The following is a 21,999-nucleotide window of genomic DNA, read 5'->3' on the forward strand; positions in this document are numbered from 1 at the left end:
GTAGAGACGGGGTTTCACCGTGTTAGCCAGGATGGTCTCGATCTCCTGACCTTGTGATCCGTCCGCCTTGGCCTCCCAAAGTGCTGGGATCACAGGCGTGAGCCACTGCGCCCGGCCACTTGAGAGTATTCATTCTTAAACAGATCTCTGTCATATGAATATGGTATAGCTTATTCAGTGCTATTTCATGTGTGTGATATCCTACATGCTGTTAGGGATATATCAGAAGTGTGTGGGTGGAATGAGGAAGAGGCAGGCTTATATTACTGGGAAAAGCTCTTATTGTGATACTGACATTTCACTCTGTCACTCTTTCCTATTGAGGATCCAGGGAAAATTCTGCTAAGCAAAATATGACAGCACCTGATCTCATAAATTTGAGGTCTTTTCTAGATCTGTTTTCTTTTGATATTTGGAAGTATTCAGTGAAGTAAGCAAGCAAGGCAGAGGCAATTGTTTATTTTCCCTAAGGAAGCAAATCAGAATATAAGGGACTTTCCCATTCCACAGGTCTAGTAGATGGTAGATTGGTAGAGTCATGTTCTGGTTTATTTGCCCTTTTATCATCTCTGCAGTGCCCCAGGAGTGGTCTCAAGGTTAGCTGAATACTTAGACTGACAAGATTACTATAGGCTACATTTAGAATCATTCTACTCAGAACTCTATAAGAAATACAAATAGACAGCAGGGCCGTGTCAGTCCATCCTCTTCACGTAGTTGTCTGAGAATAATCTTTCCATCAGATGGTTTAGGTATAAGATAAGATTCACGTTGGGTGTGTGCAGGAGCTTTCCTGGCTTTGAATCCTCATGCTCATAGTAGTGATTACCTCTTGCAGCAACTCCAAAGGTATAGATTTAAGATCCCCACAGTGTACATGCCAATTATAGGAGGTGCTGTACTCAGAGAAGTTCAGAGATAGGGCTGCCTATTGGTCTTTAAACTTCTCCTAGTCATTTTTTTCAATAAGCAATATTATCTAGTAACATAGAATGTTCCAATTTTTTTATTCACTATTTGCTGACACCATTGCTGCTATTTGTCACAGACATTGCCATGGAACATACATTGTTACAGAATAAGTTTTACTTATTTTTCATCCAGACATTCTCAGAGCCAGAGAATAAATTTTAGAACTGTGTCTAGTTAACAAAAGGGATTATTTAAAAACACACACACACACACAACACATTAACCTGCTTTTTGTCCTGAATTTTTTACCCCATTAGCAGTATCACTGAGTTGCAAATAAAATCAACTTCATGAAGCTACTCAACCAGAAAATTAGTGGGTTTGGGTGTGAGTTGTGTACGTGTGTTTCAAGTAGATATTTAAAATGCCATCAATGGGCCGGGTGCAGTGGCATGCCTGTAATCCCAGCACTTTGGGAGGCCGAGGCAGGCAGATCATTTTAGGTTGGGAGTTCAAGACCAGCCTTGCCAACATGGTGAAACCCTGTCTCCACTAAAAATACAAAAATTAGACAGGCGTGGTGGTGGACACCTGTAATCCCAGCTAGCTACCCAGGAGGCTGAGGCAGGAGAATCACTTGAACCCAGGTGGCAGAGGTTGCAGTGAGCCGAGATCATGCCACTGCACTCCAGTCTGGGTGACAGAGTAAGACCCGGTCTCAAAAGCCATCGCTGACTTCCACTTTCAGCTGTTTGGATATAACTGTTACGGACTAGCTTCCTGCTATGTATTCAACTGAATTTATATTGTTATAAACTTTTAATACTATATGTGAAGAGGTATTCTCCTTAAGATAGACTGTGAAAGTTAAATACGAGTAGTATAAGGGTTAAAGTAACTACTAAATTCGTATGACAAAGAGGTATAGGTAATATGACCAAAAAAGGGAGATAAAATGGACTCAAAAAATAAATCCAGGTTAGGCACAGAGGCTCATTCCTGTAATCCCAGCACTTTGGAAGGCTGAGGTCAGCAAGATCGCTTGAGTGCAGGGGTTTGAGACCAGCCTGGGCAACACAAGGGAGATCCTGTCTGTTAAAAAAATCCAAAAGGCAAAAAGAAAGAAGAAACAGGGAACAAAGTACAGATTGGACAAATAGAAAACAAATAGTAGGATGGCAGCTTTAAACTAAAGTATGGCAATAACTATATTAGATATAAAAAGTCTAAACACCCCAGTTAAAAAGCAGAGATTAATAAATTAGACAAAAAGGCAAGACCCATCTATATGCTACCTATCAGAAATCTTGATGGAAAACGATATATCATTCTAGCACTAATCAAAAAATTGCTAGATTGGCTATATTAATGCTAGACAAAGTAAATTTTAGTGCAGTAAATAGCAGCAGAGCTGAGTAGTTCATTGCATAATTATAAAGGGGTCATTCCGGCACAAAGATAACAAGGTTAAATGTTTATGCACCTAATAACAGAGGTACACCTAGTAACAGAGCTGCAAAATAGATGAAGCAAATATCTGTAGAACTACATGGAGAAAGACAAATCCACAATTACAGTTAGAGAGTTTAATACTCATCTCTCAATAATTGGAGAATAAATAGAAAAAACTTCATCTACCAGATAAAGGGCTTCTATAAACAGCCTATAGACTAATCACTTTCCCCTTTTGATCAGGAAGAATACAAAGATTTTGCTCTCACTGTTTCTATTAAATGCTGTACTGATGATCCTAACCAGCATACTAAGATAAGAAGAAATGAAAGGCATACAGATTTGAAAGGAAGAAGTAAAAATGTCTTTCTTCACCTGTGACATGACTGTATTTACAGAAAACCCTGAGGAATTCACAGAAAAATGTCTACAGCTAAGGTGAACTAATCAATGTCACAGGATAAAAGTCAATATATAAAAGTCTATTTTATTTCTCTATATTAGCCATGAAAGATTGGAAAATGAAATTTAAAAAACACCATTATAATACTATGAAATACTTATGGATTAATTTAAGGAAATGTGTGCAAGAACTCTACTAGAAACACCAAAGGAATACCTCAGTAAATGGAAATAAGAACCATGTTCAGGAATTAGAAGACTCAATGTTGTTAAAATGGCAGATTCCCCATATTGATCTCTTGATTCAACATAATCCCAATTAAAATCCCAACAGGCAGATTAAAAAGATGATTCTAAAATGTATATGGAAACATTGATCAAATATTAGTGAAAATTGGGAGCAACTGGAACTGTCACGCATACTGATGCAAATATAAGATGTTATAACTAATTTAGCAGGCAGTATGGCAGTATCTCAAAAAGTCCTAGCCCATGGCCCAGCATGGCAGCTCATGCCTGTAATTCCAGCACTTTGGGAGGCTGAGGCAGGCAGATCACTTGAGGTCAGGAGTTCAAGACAAGCCTGGCCAACATGGCGAAACACTGTCTCTACTAAAAATACAAAAATTAGCTGGGCGTGGTGGTGCACACCTGTGGTCCCAGCTACTCAGGAGGCTGAGCCACGAGAATCACTTGAACCCAGGAGGTGGAGGTTGCAGTGAGCCAAAATTGCACCACTGCATTCCAGCCTGGGCAACAGTGTGAGACTCTATCTCAAAAAAGAAAGAAAAAGAAAAGAAAAAGAAGGTGATAATGCTACTTCTCTTTACTCAAGGAAAATGAAAACATAGATAAATGAATTTTTGTTAGCAGCTTCATCATCATCAAAAAACTGGATATAATGACCAAAAGAAAAAAATTACCGATGTACTCAACACATGGATAAAGCTTAGAAATATACTCAGAAACACACACACACACACACACACACACACAGAGATTATATACACTGTGATTGTATTTGTGTGAAATTTTAGTATAAGCAGAACTTTTATGAAAGAAATGAAAACAGTGGTTGCCTGGTGCAGTGATCTTTCTAGAGTAATGGAAGTGTTCTGTCATGTTGATATATGGGTTATATAGATGTTTGCCATTCTCAAAATTACCGAATTACACTTAAAACCTGTACATTAGCAACTTCATGCAAATTATAGCTCTATTTTTAAAGATTACATTATCTTTGGGAACTGTTGAAAATTTGAAATTTGAATTCATAACATAATTCACGATATTTTAATTAGCTCTAAATTACTTTGTTACAGTGATTTATTTTTATCTAGACTCTGTATTCATTTCCTCTCTGAATATAAAGATTTTGATTAATGATACATAATCATTTTTAATACTTACTTGAAAGAACAATGGTTTTAAACTGAGAAGCCTTTGGCCGGGTGCAGTGGCTCACGCCTGTAATCCCAGCACTTTGGGAGGCCAAGGTGGGCCGATCGCTTGAGGTCAGGAGTTCGAGACCAGCCTGGGCAACATGGTGAAATCTCATCTCTACTAAAAATACAAAACTTAGCCAGGCATGGTGGCACACGCCTGTAATCCCAGCTACTCAGGAGACTGAGGCAAGAGAATGGTTTGAACCTGGGTGGTGGAGGTTGCAGAGTGCTAAGATTGCACCACTGCACTCCAGCCTGGGTGACAAAGTGAGACTATGTCTCAAAAAAAAATAATATAAAATGAGAGGACTCGAGTTTTATTTTCAGCTCCCCTTCTTAATAAATGCATATGTTAGCCGGGCGCGGTGGCTCAAGCCTGTAATCCCAGCACTTTGGGAGGCTGAGACGGGCGGATCACGAGGTCGGGAGATCGAGACCATCCTGGCTAACACGGTGAAACCCCGTCTCTACTAAAAATACAAAAAACTAGCCGGGCGAGGTGGCGGGCGCCTGTAGTCCCAGCTACTCCGGAGGCTGAGGCAGGAGAATGGCGTAAACCCGGGAGGCGGAGCTTGCAGTGAGCTGAGATCTGGCCACTGCACTCCAGCCCGGGCGACAGAGCAAGACTCCGTCTCAAAAAAAAAAAAAAAAAAAGCATATGTTTATAGCCTTTCTAAGTCTAGAATAAAGACCTTGTGGGAAATTCATGTAAAATAGAGACTGGAAATGATGCCACTTATCTATTGTTATTAGGGTGTTAAAAGTAAAAACAAAACAAACAAAACCCGGAAACTAGGATCATAGGGTACCCATTAGATTGCTTGCGAAACTTGACATTACATTCTATCTTGGCATCTTTTTAGTCTCACCTCATTATTTTCTAACTCAGTGGTAGCATTATTAATTGTTGAGTTGTAGGCTTTCTTAAGTTGCGCATTAAATGTTGAACTATAAAACATTTCTATTCTTGCCTTAATGCAAAGGTTAGGGTTAACTTGAAATTTATTATAAGAATCTCCTAGGATAAACTAGTGCTTCAAGATAGTTTAATAATTCAAGATAAGTATAATAATAGTAAATTTGAGTTGAAGAGAATCCAAATTTGAGTTGTTCGCAATCCAAGGATATATCTTCTCTAGGATTTTCTAGTGTGATTATAATCTACTTTAAGAGAGCCAACTCAAAACTAAAAAATCCTGAATATGATATGTCCTTAAAATTAATAAAGTGTCGGCCGGGCGCGGTGGCTCAAGCCTGTAATCCCAGCACTTTGGGAGGCTGAGGCGGGCGGATCACGAGAGGTCAGGAGTTCAAGACCAGCCTGATTAACATGGTGAAACCCCGTCTCTACTAAAAATACAAAAAACTAGCCGGGCGAGGTGGCGGGCGCCTGTAGTCCCAGCTACTCCGGAGGCTGAGGCAGGAGAATGGCGTAAACCCGGGAGGCGCAGCTTGCAGTGAGCTGAGATCCGGCCACTGCACTCCAGTCCGGGCGACAGAGCGAGACTCCGCCTCAAAAAAAAAAAAAATTAATAAAGTGTCAAATCTGTGCTTTACATAGACATCTCTGTGAAATTTCTAAATTGGTTACAGATAGCTCTAAAAAGAATTGTTAGTCATTAGCAACATATCTATATCCACTCTTCTCCAGGGGCATTTGCACAACAAACAATAGGATTTGACATTACTCTGGCACATAAACAGAGTACGTTTTATATTTTTAGGAGGAAAGGATTTGCATTTTAAAAAGCACAAATCATACATATTATTCATCACGTTTAAAAGTATATTGCCTCTCATATTCACCAGATCAGCCCAGAGTTAAATTAATTGTGAGAAATGTAACTGTGGTGATTTTTTTCTCCCCATTAAAATATTTTAAATAAAATTTTAGGTGAAAAAAAATTATGAAGCTCTCAAACAGAGACAAGATGAGGAAAGGATGGTACAGAGCTCTCCTCCAATATCTGGTGAAGACAACAAATGGGAGCGAGAAAGTCAAGAAACAACTAGAGAACTTCTGAAAGTTAAAGACAGATTAATTGAAGTAGAAAGAAATGTAAGTATTTTTTAATTTTAGTAGGAATCATTTTTTTTTAAATAGAGGATCACTGGATGTATTTATCTTAGATATATTGTCTAATATTTAAACAATTGATGGCACCTAATAAGAAAATTCTGGTCATATAGTCCTTTTTCTATTTGTTCCTACCTCAGGGGCCTTTGTTTTTGCTTCTCCTGCCTGGAACATATGACTGGCTTCCCTCAGCATTTGGGTGCCATATCATATGTCCTGCAGAAGGTCTTCCCTGACTGCTTCCCCCAGTAAAGTTGTTATCCCCAACTTGAACTATTCACTATTGTTCCATTGCTTTAGTTTTTGCATAGCACTTTTCACAGTGAAATTAAATTTCGTATTCATTTATGAAAGCAGGTAGTTTATCTTTCTTTTTTTTACCACCATGCCTTTAATATCTAGAATAGTGCCTGGTATGTAGCAGACACTTAACAAATATTTGCTGAATTAGTTCAATATATACTTGACAGTAAACAACAAGCAAACAAGCTGAACAACAAGTAGTTACCCTTCAAAAGATGAATAAACTTAAGGAACTTACACAATAGCAAGTAAAATAGTTGTGGTGGTGGTTTTTTTAATTTAACACAAAAATAGTACCTTTAATTAAAAACTAAGCAATAAAACCAAAAAATAATCCCCACACCATTGATTTCTGCTTTCTCTTTCAAAAAGAATCACTATGAACAGTTTATCTTCCTAGAAAATTTTTTTGTCATTTATCTGTATATAGAAGTATATTTCTTTTACAAATTTATACCTGCGGGATCATGCTATACAAAATTCCTATTTGCTTTTTCTGTTAATATTTTCTTGGAGATCTCTCAATTTTAGCAGATGTATGTGTATTTCATTTTGTTTAATGACTACCTATTATTCCATAGTGTGAATGTTACCATAATTTACTTAAATAAATCTCACATTTCTCTACAGTTAGGTTTTTTGTTCTGTTTTGTTTTTGAAACGGAGTCTCACTTTGTTGCCCAGGCTAGAGTGCAGTGGCGTGATCTCGGCTCACTGCCAGCTCCGCCTTCCGGGTTCACACCATTCTCCTGCCTCAGTCCGCCACCACGCCTGCCCGGCTAATTTTTGTATTTTTAGTAGAGATGGGATTTCACTGTGTTAGCCAGGATGGTCTTGATCTCCTGACCTCGTGATCCACCTGCCTCGGCCTCCCAAAGTGCTGGGATTACAGGTGTGAGCCACTGCGCCTGGCCCATTTCGGTTGTTTTTAAACATGTTCATAGAATGCTAAATTTCTGACAGTGAAATTGCAAGGCCAAAGGATATATACGTGTGTGTGTGTGTGTGTGTGTGTGTTTAATTGATATTTTTTATTAGTCTTTAAAAATCCCATCAATTTTCTTTCTTTTTTTTTTTTTCTTTTCTGAGACAGGGTCTCACTCATCTCCCAGGCTGGAATGCAGTGGCGAGATCATAGCTCACTGAAGCCTCATCCTCCAAGGCTCAAGTGATCCTCTTGCCTCAGCCTCCCAAGTAGCTGGGAGCACAGGTGCACATCACCATACCCAGCGAATTTTTGTATTTTTTGTAGAGGTGGCGTCTTACTATGCTGCCCAGACTGGTCTCGAACTCCTGGCCTCAAGTGATCCGCTCTCCCCAGCCTCCCAGAGTGCTGGGATTGCAGGTGTGAATCAGCACACCCAGCCTAAAAATCACATCAACTTTCAATCCCACTAAGAGAGTATACCTATCTTTCCATATTAACACTGGATAGTACCTAGTGCTTTAATTTTTGTTAAAGCAATACGAGAAAATATTTTAATGTGCACATTTAAAATTATGAGTTAGGCATTACACATTTTTCATGTATTTATTGGCCATTTATAAATACCTATTTTTAATCAGTGATATATATACCTATATTGCTTGGATTCATAATTACATTTTAGAAAATTGAGCTGGCATATGAAGTCCTGTAAGGTGAATCTTTTTTTTCTTGTAGACTTCCTTTATAAATTTCCATTGGAAAAAAATTACTTCGTTTCATATTTTAGATAATGGGGTTATAAAGACGGTCAGCCATATAATAGGCTGGTAATTTTTGTTGCCAGTATTATATTTGCTAACTTCTTTGTTTTCCATTGTAAATTTTTTCCTGCTCTAAGATACCCTCTCAGCTATCTCTTCTCTTCATTATAGACTATAGGAATTTTTTTAATTCCCAGAGACACCTGGAATTATAGGTAGAGCTTGTACAATTTAGTTTCTAAAGTGCTAAACTACAATAGTATTTCACATATATATGTGAAAAATGGTTCACCTCTTCGTGCTGAGATGGTATATAAATACATCAGTACTGTCAGTATTCCATTTTATTTTTTCTAGTATACAATTTTCATCCTTTTTATTTGAACAAATGAACAAAAGAGAAATACAAAATCATAACCCATCTTAAAGCATTTTGTTTCCTCAGCTTCAATTTTATAGTATAATATGTGGGTCAAATCCTGACCTGCCTTTTACACAGTGACATGCAGTGTATATAACATAAAGCCAATAAAGTGAATGTTATATTTACATATAGATATGTTAAGAGTGATCTGTTGTGATTCAGTTGTTAACTTTTTATGCATACTGCAGCGTAGACCAATTATGACCTTTTGTACATTAAAGTTTTATTTCTGTTTTCTGGAGGGTTCTTTGTACTTTGCTGTTGCTGATTTTTTATGAAATTTAATTTAGAAATAATCCTGAAAAGATTAATGACAAGTATTTTAAAATATAATAATCATTGATTCGCATAGTAGTTCATTTGTTATAAAATTGAAATATGGCCTTATGTACTGGAAAAACTGAAAATTTTATGTTTTGTTTGGAAATGCTCCAGGAGTCTTATAGTTGAAGTAGAGTTTTAATTAGCATTTTATATTGTGCGAAAAATAAGAAAATATCTGCGTTAGGTCTGTTGTGGACTGCAAATTTTAAACAGATGGTTAAGATGGTTCCTGTAAACCTGCTTCCGTTTGAAATATTTGTGTCTGGAAATTACTTAGTTTTGCACTATCTCTGGGACCACCACTCACTTAGGTATATATTTGCCTTTGGGTAAATTAGAAAAGATAGACCTCCATGACTGGACACAGCCCCATTTATTCTGGTCATTCTGGGAACCTTCAAGCAGTATTAAAACCATACAACTGACAATTCCTTTCTAGTTTTTGTGTTAATAAGTATATTTAGAATAGGATATTTTATTTTTAGGATATTATAGTGCAGACAAGACACAGGCGCAATATTAAGGTTTTAGTATTATTGCCTTCTTTCTGATGAATGTCTGTTTACAATTTGGGATGGGGAAAATGTTTTTTTTTTCTCTTTTAAGATTGTTGGGGTTTTATGGATTGTAATGCTAATAAATACTTATAGTATAAAATTCAGTATATTATAGAAATATGTTTAGTATTGCTATTATTGTTAATATGTTTGGTTTTGGTTTTTGTTTTTAAGAATGCTACACTGCAAGCAGAGAAGCAAGCATTGAAAACTCAACTGAAGCAACTTGAGACACAAAACAGTAATTTGCAGGCTCAGATTCTTGCACTTCAGAGGCAGACAGTGTCATTACAGGAACAGAATACCACTCTTCAAACGCAGAATGCCAAGCTTCAGGTTGTAATATAATATTTTGGGAATATGCAACCAAACTCTTGAATTACGCTATTAAAATAAGGGAGGGTAAACATGGAAACATTGTTTCTTAGCAAATGAACTTAAAGATAAATGAAAATGTTTTTATTTAGTGCCATGCCAAACTTTCACACATCAATTTTTAAAACGTCAAAGGCTTTAAATATTAATAAATTCAGTCAATACATCTAAATAAAGATAAATTATATTTGTGGTCTTTCTACCATTTCATTAAGTTGATTGTAATAAATTAGGTAGAAACCCTTGTTTGAGAGTATGGTTGCAGCATACTATTCCTTATTTCATTTGTATGGCTTTTTTTTATCAGTTTAGTTACTGGAAAGCAGGACAACATGAGAATTTTGTCTTTAGACCTGTCCTAAGTTCAAAGGATCTATCTTTCACTTAACACCGCCAGTGTCTTTCCAAACAGAACATTCAGGTGGGGAAAAGTTCAACTCTGAAACCTCTTAAAGAACAGAAACAAGTTCCCTCTCTGAATCTAAGAATTCTTCTTTCTGTAACCCTTTTTTTTGATCAGCATCAACACTTTGTTTGATAAAGAAAATATTTATTTAATTTGGACTCTTGAAAAATTTCCACAAGTAATTTTTCACTTCTATCAACTTCCATCACCAAATTGGAGAAATGATAAACTAGCACTTCAAATTTTATACATTTTCATTTGTAATATAATAAAATGGTTGCTAATCACCTTCATTTAAAATAAATTCAACCCAAAACATAAAATACATATATATGTCTAATATACACACACACACACACACATATACGTATGTATGTGTGTATTATAATACTTCCAAAAATCAAAATTAAATGGTAGCCTTATTCTTTGGGAAGCTAAAATCAAAATCTTCCCAGTATAATGTAAATATATCTGCTGTGATTCATTTAGAGCTTTCTTTAACATTGTAATCTTGTATTTTGAAAAAAGAACGTGAACTATTTTTCTTATGTCTGATAACAATACGTATTCTTATAGGTTGAAAATTCCACCCTTAATTCCCAAAGTACCTCACTTATGAACCAGAATGCACAACTCCTAATCCAGCAGTCTTCCTTAGAAAATGAAAATGAATCTGTAATCAAAGAGCGAGAAGACCTAAAATCTCTCTATGATTCTCTGATCAAAGATCATGAAAAGCTGGAACTTCTTCATGAACATCAGGCTTCAGAGTATGAATCTCTTATCTCTAAACATGGAACTCTGAAGTCTGCCCACAAAAATCTTGAGGTGGAACATAGAGACCTTGAAGACCGGTAATTTGTTATATTTTGTTGTACTGTGAATTTAAAATGAATTTTCTTCAAGTAGTATAATAAATTTTATATGTTAAATACATCTAATGTTAGTTTACGTAGGAAATTTATATAAATTTGCATGTGTTTTAAATGATATTAATTACTCATTTCCTTCATTTCTAAAATTTCTTTTTTGTAATTATTATAAACCAAATGCCTTTTTTCCCCCAGTTACAATCAGTTATTAAAACAGAAAGGACAATTGGAAGATTTGGAAAAAATGCTCAAAGTAGAACAGGAAAAAATGCTGCTTGAAAATAAAAACCATGAAACGGTAGCTGCAGAATACAAGAAACTTTGTGGTGAAAATGATAGGTAATAAATACATATTATATATAACAAACATTTTATGTAGAAAGTATATACATATATATGTGTGTATATATATATTTTTATTATGTATTATTTCTTACATCCAAAATACATACTGCCCCTTTGTAGTACCAAGCATAGTTTGAATTTAGAATTTTAAAAAATAGAATAGGCAGGGTGCATGGCTCACACCTGTAATCCCAGCACTTTGGGAGGCCGAGGCAGGTAGATCACCTGAGGTCAGGAGTTCGAGACCAGCTTGACCAACATGGTGAAACCCCATCTCTACTAAAAATGCAAAAATTAGCCAGGCGTGGTGGCGTGCACCTGTAGTCCGAGCTACTTGGGTGGGTGAAACAGGAGAATTGCTTGAACCTGAGAGGTGGAGGTTGCAGTGAGTCGAGATCGTGCCACTGCACTCCAGCCTGGGTGACAGAGTAAGACTCCCATCTCCTAAAAAAAAAAAAAAGGCCGGGCGCGATGGCTCAAGCCTGTAATCCCAGCACTTTGGGAGGCCGAGACAGGCGGATCACGAGGTCAGGAGATCGAGACCATCCTGATGAACACGGTGAAACCCCGTCTCTACTAAAAAATACAAAAACTAGCCAGGCGAGGTGGCAGGCGCCTGTAGTCCCAGCTACTCGGGAGGCTGAGGCAGGAGAATGGCGTAAACCCGGGAGGCGGAGCTTGTAGTGAGCTGAGATCCGGCCACTGCACTCCAGCCTGGGCGACAGAGCAAGACTCCGTCTCAAAAAAAAAAAAAAAAAAAGAAGAAGAGAGAGAGAGATAGGATCTTGCTCTGTTGCCCAAGCCGAAGTTCAGTAGCTCGATCGTAGCTTACTGCAACCTCAAACTCCTATGCTTAAGCAGTCCTCCCACCTCAGCCCCTCAGGTAGCTGGGACTGCTAGCACACACCAACATGCCTGGCTGATTTTTTTAAATTTTATTTTAATTTTTAGTTTTTGTAGAAATTGGGTCTCCTGTGATCCCCAAGGCTGCTCTCAAACTCCTGGCCTCAGGTGATCCTTCTGCTAGACCTCCCAAAATGCTGGGATTACAGACATGGACCATCAATAACCAGCCACTACTTTCTTACTAATACTTGAAACTTTCAGTACCTACACTTCAACATATTTAAAGACTAAAAAATTCTTTTCCCAGTGTGGAGATGGGTGGATGGAAAAGGGAAATTAAAAATTATTTTCAAGGGAAAGGTACTCAGAATTTTTAAAAATCTAGTTTTTACAGAATAGAAACTGATTTTTGATAAGTTTAGTAACTTGCAAAACAGTCTTTTATTCTAAGTATGTCTTAATGTTATTTATATCATTTCATATTGTATAAATTATACCAAAAGCTATTAAGATAATCTAATTATATTTCTGTGATTTCTAATTATAGGTTGAATCATACCTATAGTCAACTTTTAAAAGAGACTGAAGTTTTACAAACTGACCATAAAAATTTGAAAAGTCTTCTGAATAATTCCAAACTGGAACAAACAAGATTAGAAGCTGAATTTTCAAAGCTAAAGGAACAATACCAACAACTGGATATTACATCAACCAAACTGAATAACCAGTGTGAGGTGAGCTTTAATAAGTTGAATCGCTGTTTCCTTCATTTAGGCACCAAGACATGCCTAAGAAATAAATGACTATATTACAGTGACAATACTAGTATATATTTAGTGGTGTATATCTAAAAGAATTTGGTCAAGGATCATTGAAACCTACACGTGATTCAGAACAACTTCCCATATCATTAATTACAATCTTTTAAAAAGTATTAGCTTAAACTCATGTCCAGATTCTTTGAAAATTGTAAAATTATTCATTTAATGAAAAAATGTTCACACCTGGCATGAAATTATAAACCAATAGAAAAATTAGTTGGAAACAACATACAACTAATTACCCAACAAAGCTCAGAAAATAGTTCATTCTACCTATGATTTATAAAAGTCTAAATAAATTGTAGTTAGGATGGTATACCTCTAGAATGGTAGAGTGAGGAATGCAGCAAATCAACTCCTTAAGAAACAATACAATTGGACAGAACTATCAAAAACAACAATGTTGGGACTGTAGAACCCAACAAGGGCATATAACAAATTGAGAAGCATTTATTAAAGCAAAACTATTCAACCCTGGGAAGGAACTGTGATTGTCTGAGGCATTTTATCTTGGGGCTTCTCCCATTCCTCTTCCTTCCCTGGTTCCTATACCTGGTAGTTTTGACAGAGCATAGGGCAGGCTATGAAAACCAGCAGTCTTTCTACTGGAGGAAACTGACTTGATTTGGAACAGAGCATAGCAAAGCCCCATGCCTGGGAGAGTTGTCAAAGGTCAACTCTTAGATAGCTTGAGGTTGAAATATTGGTTGGGGCAAATAACAGACCAGTGAACTAGTCAAAAATTAAAGGATTTTCAAGAAATGAGTCAGCCTCAGTGGGTCTTCATAAGATCCCACATGTCACTGGTGGTCCAGAAAACTGTTCGAGAGAGACCAGAGAGAGCCCTAGCTGTCTATGCATCCCTGGCTAATTCTCACAACTTGGGTCAAATGTTAATTATTGGCTGAGGGCTAAGTCGTATAATGACATGATTTAGTGGAGGTGGAAAAAACTAATCTATAGTATAAAAGGTTGAGGTAGTAGTTAACCTTGGTGGGAAGGGATAGTGGTTGGAAGATAGCACAGGTGTTTCTGGAATACAATTAATGTTCTGTTTCTTGGTCCAGGTGCTGGTTTAATGTAGTGTTCACTTTGTGATAATTCATTGAGCTCTATATACACTTAAAATTTGTTATTGGGCCAGCCACAGTGGCTCACGCCTGTAATCCCAGCACTTTGGCAGGCCGAGGCGGGTGGATCACCTGAGGTCAGGAGTTCGAGACCAACCTGGCCAATATGGTGAAAACCCATCTCTACTAAAAATACAAAATTTAGCTGGGTGTGGTGGCACATGCCTGTAATCCCAGCTACTTGGGAGGCTGAGGCAGGAGAATCGCTTGAACTTGGGGGACAGAGGTTGCAGTGAGCTGAGATCGCGCCACTTCCCTCTAGCCTGGCCAAAAGAGCGAAACTCCATCTAACAACAACAAAAGAATTGTTCTATTTTCTTTATATATGCTTTATCTGTTGTCTATTGACACCGATAATGCTCTTTAACAATGGGAGAACCTTAGTGGTAATGGACAGTAAACACTTCTTTTTGCCTAATGAGTCTGAGTTTGCTGAGCATCTATGCTAATCTACTCACTGCCAGGGGTTTGCTCCTGCATCTGTAATTAGCTGGCATGTATGCTGAGGGCTGGCTGGTCTATGGTGGCCTCACCGGGATAACCCTTCTCTGTTCCATGTGGTCTCTCCATCCTCCAGCGGGGCTCTGAGAGTCTGAGTGGAAGTCCACAGGCAACTTGAGGCCTAGGCTTGGAACTGTTACACCATCACTTCCACCACTTTCTCTTGGCAAAAGCATTCCAAATTCAAGAAGAAGGGAAATAGATTCCACTTCTTTATGGGAAAAGTGAGAAGTTACATTGCAAGAGGGCATAGGTACAGGGAAGAAAATAAATTCATTCAAATAAATCTACCATGTATGTTATGTTTCAATTTAACAACATACAGATAAATATAGTATGATATTCACAGTTACAGATCTAGATGGTTGTTTATGATTCTAGTATCATTCTCTCTGATTTTCTCTCTACTTTTTGAAATTTTTCAAAATTTTTTTTTTTGGGTGGGAGGTGGGGTGGGTGGTGTAGGCAGGGCAGGTATGTGTTATTTGCTTTTGCTTTTTTAATACAGATATCTGGGCTCTACTCGAGACCTGCCAAATTTGAATGCTCGGGCCTAGAAATCTACTCTACAAGGGATGCCAAACTTTTAGAATCACTACTTTGGGCCTTCTGAACTTCTGTTTGAACCTGTGGCCTAGCTAAGGCATATTTCCAGTTTCTACTAACTGCGTACAAAAGGCCCAATGCTGCTGGCAGCCCAACTACTAGTAATGCCAGCTGTTAATACCAACTGTTGACTAAATTACCTGATTTCCCTTGATCAAGCCACAAAAACTACACACAGACTTTTAAGGTTTCTTGAAAACAGTGGATGGATGCCGGGCACGGTGGCTCACGCCTGTAATCCCAGCACTTTGGGAGGCTGAGGTGGGTGGATCACCTGAGGTTGGGAGTTTGAGACCAGCCTGACCAACATGGAGAAACCCCATCTTTACTAAAAATACAAAACTAGCTGGGCATTGTGGTACATGCCTGTAATCCCAGGTACTTGGGAAGGTGAGACAGAGTAGCTTGAAACCGGGAGGCGGAGGTTGCAGTGAGCCGAGATCGGGCTATTGCACTCCAGCCTGGGCAACAAGAGCGAAACTCTGTCTCACAAGAAAGAAAACAGTAGATGGGGAAATTATGAGACATACTAAGTACTTAGTGTGTGCTATACACATGCTACTAGATACTTTACATATATTGATTAATCCTTGCAACAGTCTTGTTGCGTGGGAGCTATCCTCATTTCATAGATCTGAGAACTAACTTGTCTAACATTTCATAGAAATAAAATATTAGATATTTAAATCTAGCTTTTGGACTGTAAGTTAAACCATTTTAAAGACAGAAAGCAGTGTTTGGGGAGTTAGATAATTTATTATATATTAGACCCAGTGTTTGTGAGAATTAAGAATATATATATATGTGTGTGTGTGTATATATACACATATGTACGTATGTATGTGTATATATATACATAAACACACACACACACATATATATATATATCATGTAACCCAGTGCTGTAGGTGTCATTGTCACTAAAATAATCATGCTCTGATAAAAGTACAATCATTAATTGTTCAAACAGTGGAACACTTAAATCTTTGTGTAGTACTTCATATTTTTCAGTTGATTTATGTTAAATGTAAATGTTTTTTTACAAAAATTTTTGTGTTTAAACAGTTACTAAGCCAACTTAAAGGAAATTTAGAAGAAGAAAATCGACATCTACTAGATCAAATTCAGACATTAATGCTACAGAACAGAACACTTTTGGAGCAGAATATGGAAAGCAAGGATCTTTTTCATGTTGAACAAAGACAGTACATGTAGGTACCAAATAATTTTGCACTCTGAAATATGTTATTCATGATTTTATCATTGCCATACCCAGTGGCAGAGAAAATTCATGCTAATTTTTATTGATTTTCAACATTATTATTTCAACAAATATTTTTGAGTGCTTATATTCCAGGCACTCTCCTAATAATCAGAAATACTAACATGAAAACACATGAATCTTGCTCTTAAGAAATTAGTAATATAAAGTGAGAAATACAAATAAACATTTAAATATAGTAATTCTATAATGGAAGTATATGTAGGAGGCCATAGAAACATAGCACATATAGGGGCAGGAGTATCTTAGTCTGGGAGAGGCAAGGTGAACTTTCCAAAGATGAGACTTGAGCAGAGACTTATGGGTTCAATAGGAATTTGCTTGAGGAGGCATACCAGCCCAGGAGAGCTGCAATACAAAGTCATGGAGGTGTGATGTCAGTATGTTGTGGTGTGGTATAGGACCTAAAAATTAATTGTTCTTTCTGGAGCAAAATTGAGGAAAGGAGTAGTGCAATAGAGAAGTGGCTAAACAGTCAGGACCCAGTTTACAAAGGTTGTTCTATGCCATACAAAGGAGTTGAGATCAAGCTGTAAGACGTGTGAAAGAGAATTGGCAAGGCTTAATTATTGGTAAATTGTGTCTCCAAAGAGTTAAACAATCTGTTAACACTCAGATTTGGGCCTATGCGGCCCAGTGGGTAGTCTTTGTATTACTACAGGATGATTCATCTTTACTCAATAGATCTCTTTGCCCCACAAATGAGAAGCACCACAGTATAATAGAAATAGCACAGATGTTGAAATCAGACAGCTTCTAATTCATGTCCCAATTCATCCACTCACTAGCTATGTGACCATAGACAAGTTACTTCATTCCTTTGATCATTAGTTTCTTCTTCTCTAAAATAGAGATGACACTTACTTTCCAGATTATTCAAGGAGTACATAAAGTAGTATGTCTGTGCCTTTCAGACTTGATGTACATAAATAGCCAGGGCACATGTGAAACCAGGATACATCATACATTTTTCTGAAGCACCAGTCTTACCAAAAAATGTCAGGCAGGGAACATTATTTCTTTATTAATACACAGGTGTATCTTGGAACAAAGGCAGAAATTGTGTAAACTTTCAAAGTAAATGTAAAACCTCAAAGAAATTTCACATTTGTGGCTGGACACCTTGGGCTCTACCTTTAGTCCTTTTAGTCCTTTCTGGGGTATATATTCCTTTACTTGCTTTCAAAAGAAGCCTTGGTTTAGATTAAGAAGCTTTGAGTATATATAAAACTTTTGACATTTGAGTCTCTTGTCCCTTAAGCAGAGCCATTATCCAAAGCTTTGTTGTCTTAACTATTCTGACCATTGGTGACTAATACATTTCCAGATCAAAGTGCTTGTGTCCAAATAGTTGACTTCCACAAATTATTATCTATTATGACTTACTGAATTTAAATTACAAATATCCATCTTACATGTCGGACATTTCTAGCTAAATGCCTCTGTCATATGGTCCTAGCAGGATGGCAGTGGACAGGTAGTACTGAGATTTTGGAGGTTCTTAATGATATTTCAACTAGTAAAAGGAAAAACCAACTGGGAACTATGGCCTCGTTTACAACTTTTCAAACATCAACTCTTCTGCGGGCCTCAGATCCAAGCAGTTGGTGAATGATAAATGTAGGCTGTGTGCTGTTTGTGCCGTGGTATAACTGTTGGCAACATCTGTTCACAGGGCATCTTCTACAGAATCTCTTGAGTTAGTTCCTCCTAGTCTCCACCACTGTAATTCAGCCTTCCCTCTCAAATAGACTACCCCATTAGCTTCCTGAATGTTTTCTTATCTCCAATCTTTTTTTTTTTTTTTTTCCCGGTCTTGCTCTGTCAGCCAGGCTGGAGTGCAGTAGCACAATCTCAGCTCACTGCAAACCCCCCGTCCCGAGTTCAGGCGATTCTCCTGCCTCAGCCTCCGAAGTAGCTGAGACTATAGGCAAATGCTGCTGCACACTGCTAATTGTTGTATTTTTTGTAAAAACAGGGTTTTGCCACATTGGCCAGGCTGGTCTCAAACTCCTGAGCTCAAGTGATCCACCTGCCTCCACCTTCCAAAGCACTGGAATTATAGGCCTGAGCCACTGTGCCCTGCCTTATCTCCAATCTTTCTGATATATCCTATTCCATCATTGGGTTAAAGTACTTTAAACAAAGATTTCTTACCACTTTGTAATGAAACTTGCAATACTTCTGATTTCCTACTGAGCAGAATCTAAAACCAAAACTCTCCCTCACTACTTCCTCTCAGCCTATAACGTTCAAGCTAAACATAACGTAGCATTTTTTTAACTTCCTACACTACACCAACATATAATTTAGCATTCTTATCTTTCCTTTTCAGCCTATCTAATAATGGCCTTTTTCTTCATGGGGATTTATTTCGTGATCTAAGATGGATATATTTACCTTCCTGTTGTACTTGTACAGTGTTTTATTTTGGTACTGCTACTTCCTTGGATTATATAGTCATTTTATATATATATGTGTGTGTGTGTGTGTATGTATGCATACACACGATATTATATGTTATATTTATGGATATATCTTCTTTCTCCTATATTATAAACAAAGCTATTTATTATTCATCTTCATATATACCTCATGCCTTCCTCATTGTAAATGATCACTAATGTTTCTTAAGTAAATAGTATTCTTTGGCATTGTGGGGTTTTCTTAGAGACATTACTTTGGTGATCTTTGATGTTTATACAGTAAATACTACTGAGAATATAAAAATGAGACTTAGTATGTGATGACTCATGCATTGCTGGAGTCAGGAAATTATTCTCTACAAGTAAATCAAGCCTAAGTAATTCTGCCGAAAAGAAAAAAATCTATTTGCATGAACATGTGTTTGCAGGATTAGTCGTTATATCTATAATTATAAGCAAACTATCCAAATATTTTTATTTTTTGCTAATATAAATTGTAATAGATCACCTTTCTTCCAAAAAGGAAAAAAAAAAGTTGTAAATTTTTAAAAAAGGAGAAACATGGAAAAATTCCCGTTGTTAACTACCTGATAAAATCTTAGTTGCCGACCATGGTATCTGTATTTTTTTATGTTTTGGGGAGAAGTTAGATCACAGTCACAAAATAATTTAATATTCGTAGCTTTACAAAATATGATGCCTGTCCTAAAAGGTAATTTTTATTTTTATAGTGATAAGTTAAATGAATTAAGACGCCAGAAGGAGAAATTAGAAGAGAAAATTATGGATCAATACAAATTTTATGACCCATCTCCTCCTAGAAGGTACTATTAACCAAATTTTATGAATTCTTGTTTTGAAAAAAAACCGTACGTTATTTCTAATATTGTGATGACTTCTAATTTTATGAAGGATTTGTATGTTGAATTTTAAACTGATAACAAATTTTAAAATTCTGTTAGGAGAGGCAACTGGATTACTCTAAAAATGAGAAAATTGATAAAGTCTAAGAAAGATATTAATCGGGAACGCCAGAAATCTCTAACATTAACACCCACCCGCTCAGACTCCAGTGAAGGATTTCTTCAGCTCCCTCATCAAGACAGTCAAGATAGTTCTTCAGTAGGTTCAAACTCTTTAGAAGATGGCCAGACCTTGGGGACCAAGAAAAGCAGCAGTGAGTGCTTAAACTCTTTAAACATAGTATTGATTTTTAGAATCCTTTCTAAAGATTTTTTAAAACTTCAGTAGTCCTTTGGGGGAATAGTCTGATGAGTGGCATTTATTTTTAATTTCATATCATAAAATTAATTGTGTACTGCATTATTGTACAGCCACACAATTTTCTGAGGTAAATCATACACAGATATACTATCATTTGGCCAGAGGGGTACAATATTACAGAAAGAAAATTGAAGTAAGAGCTGGAATACCTCTGCCACTTGCTATTTCTGTTAATATGGGCAAGACTTTTACCTTTGCTTCATACTTCACAGAACAGTTGCAAGGAGCAAGTGAGAAATATGAGATGTCATTTTCATAATTATGTATAACTTAATCAGAATAATAAGGCATTTTATAATGAAGTTTCTGCTCATATACTTTGATGATGTCACATTGGAACACAGTTACATTTGGGGAAGCAAAGAAAAATAGGTATGAATTTGAGGGGGTGTTATTCAATGATTTAGAAATTACAGAAGGTTAAGAAAATTATTGAAGGATTGCTTGGTAAGGGATCTACTAAAATAGAGAGGTGTTGGCGGGCACGGTGGCTCACACCTGTAATCCCAGCACTTTGGGGGGCTAAGGTGGGTGGATCACCTGAGGTCGGGAGTTCGAGACCAGCCTGACCAACATGGAGAAACCCCGTCTCTACTAAAAATACAAAATTAGCCAGGCGTGGTGGCTTATGCCTGTAATCCCAGCTACTTGGGAGGCTGAGGCCGAGATTGCACCACTCCAGCCTGGGCAACAAGAGCGAAACTCCGTCTCAAAAAAAAAAGGAAAGAAAATACAAAATTAGCCTGGTGTGGTGTTCTGCACCTATAATCCCAGCTACTCAGGAAGTTGAAGCAGGAGAATCACTTGAACCTGGGAGGCGAAGGTTGCAGTGGGTCAAGATTGCACACTGCACTCCAGCCTGGGTGACAGAGCAAGACTCCGTCTCAAAATAAAATAAAAATAAAATAGAGACATGGGGGCCAGTCACAATGGCTCACACACGTAATCCCAGCACTTTGGGAGGCCAAAGCAGGAGGATCACATGAGGCTAGGAGTTCAAGACCAGCCTGGGCAACATAGTGAGACACTGTCTCTATTATTTAAAAAAATTAGGCCGGGCACGGTGGCTCATACCTGTAATTCCAGCACTTTGGGTGGCCAAGGTGGGCGGATCACCTGAGGTCAGAGTTGGAGACCAGCCTGACCAACATGGAGAAACCTGTCTCTACTAAAAATGCAAAATTAGCCGGGCATGGTGGCGCATGCCTGTAATCCCAGCTACTCGGGAGGCTGATTTAGGAGAATCGTTTGAACCCGGGAGGCGGAGACTGAGGCTGAGATTGTGCCATTGCATTCCAGCCTGGGCAACAAGAGTGAAACTCTGTCTCAAAAAAAAAAAAATAGTTGAAGAGATAAACATTTGCATATAAACTTGTGATGTAATTTTTTATTACAAATGTAGAAGTACCACATTATAATATGCTCTATACAATTATAACCTTTTAATTTCATTACTAGTATGCTTAAACAGTAAAAGCAAAGTAAAAGCTTTGGAAGTATATTCCAAGAAAATGAGAAAA

The 21,999-nt window shown here is 37.3% G+C and overlaps 1 protein-coding gene across 1 annotated transcript in view; it reads left to right on the forward strand.

The window, feature by feature from the left end:
• CCDC88A (coiled-coil domain containing 88A) overlaps positions 1–21,999 on the forward strand; it is a 140,344-nt gene that overhangs the window by 105,406 nt on the left and 12,939 nt on the right. The window contains exons 16-23 of the mRNA XM_011957453.1: positions 6,106–6,270; positions 9,760–9,921; positions 10,943–11,220; positions 11,434–11,577; positions 12,977–13,163; positions 16,553–16,698; positions 19,927–20,019; positions 20,158–20,372. Of these exons, the coding sequence (XP_011812843.1) occupies positions 6,106–6,270; positions 9,760–9,921; positions 10,943–11,220; positions 11,434–11,577; positions 12,977–13,163; positions 16,553–16,698; positions 19,927–20,019; positions 20,158–20,372 (1,390 nt within the window). The remainder of the gene's footprint in view (positions 1–6,105; positions 6,271–9,759; positions 9,922–10,942; positions 11,221–11,433; positions 11,578–12,976; positions 13,164–16,552; positions 16,699–19,926; positions 20,020–20,157; positions 20,373–21,999) is intronic.

The sequence above is a fragment of the Colobus angolensis genome, unplaced genomic scaffold (genome assembly GCF_000951035.1).
Source record: "Colobus angolensis palliatus isolate OR3802 unplaced genomic scaffold, Cang.pa_1.0 Scaffold442, whole genome shotgun sequence".
Lineage (NCBI taxonomy): Eukaryota > Metazoa > Chordata > Mammalia > Primates > Cercopithecidae > Colobus > Colobus angolensis.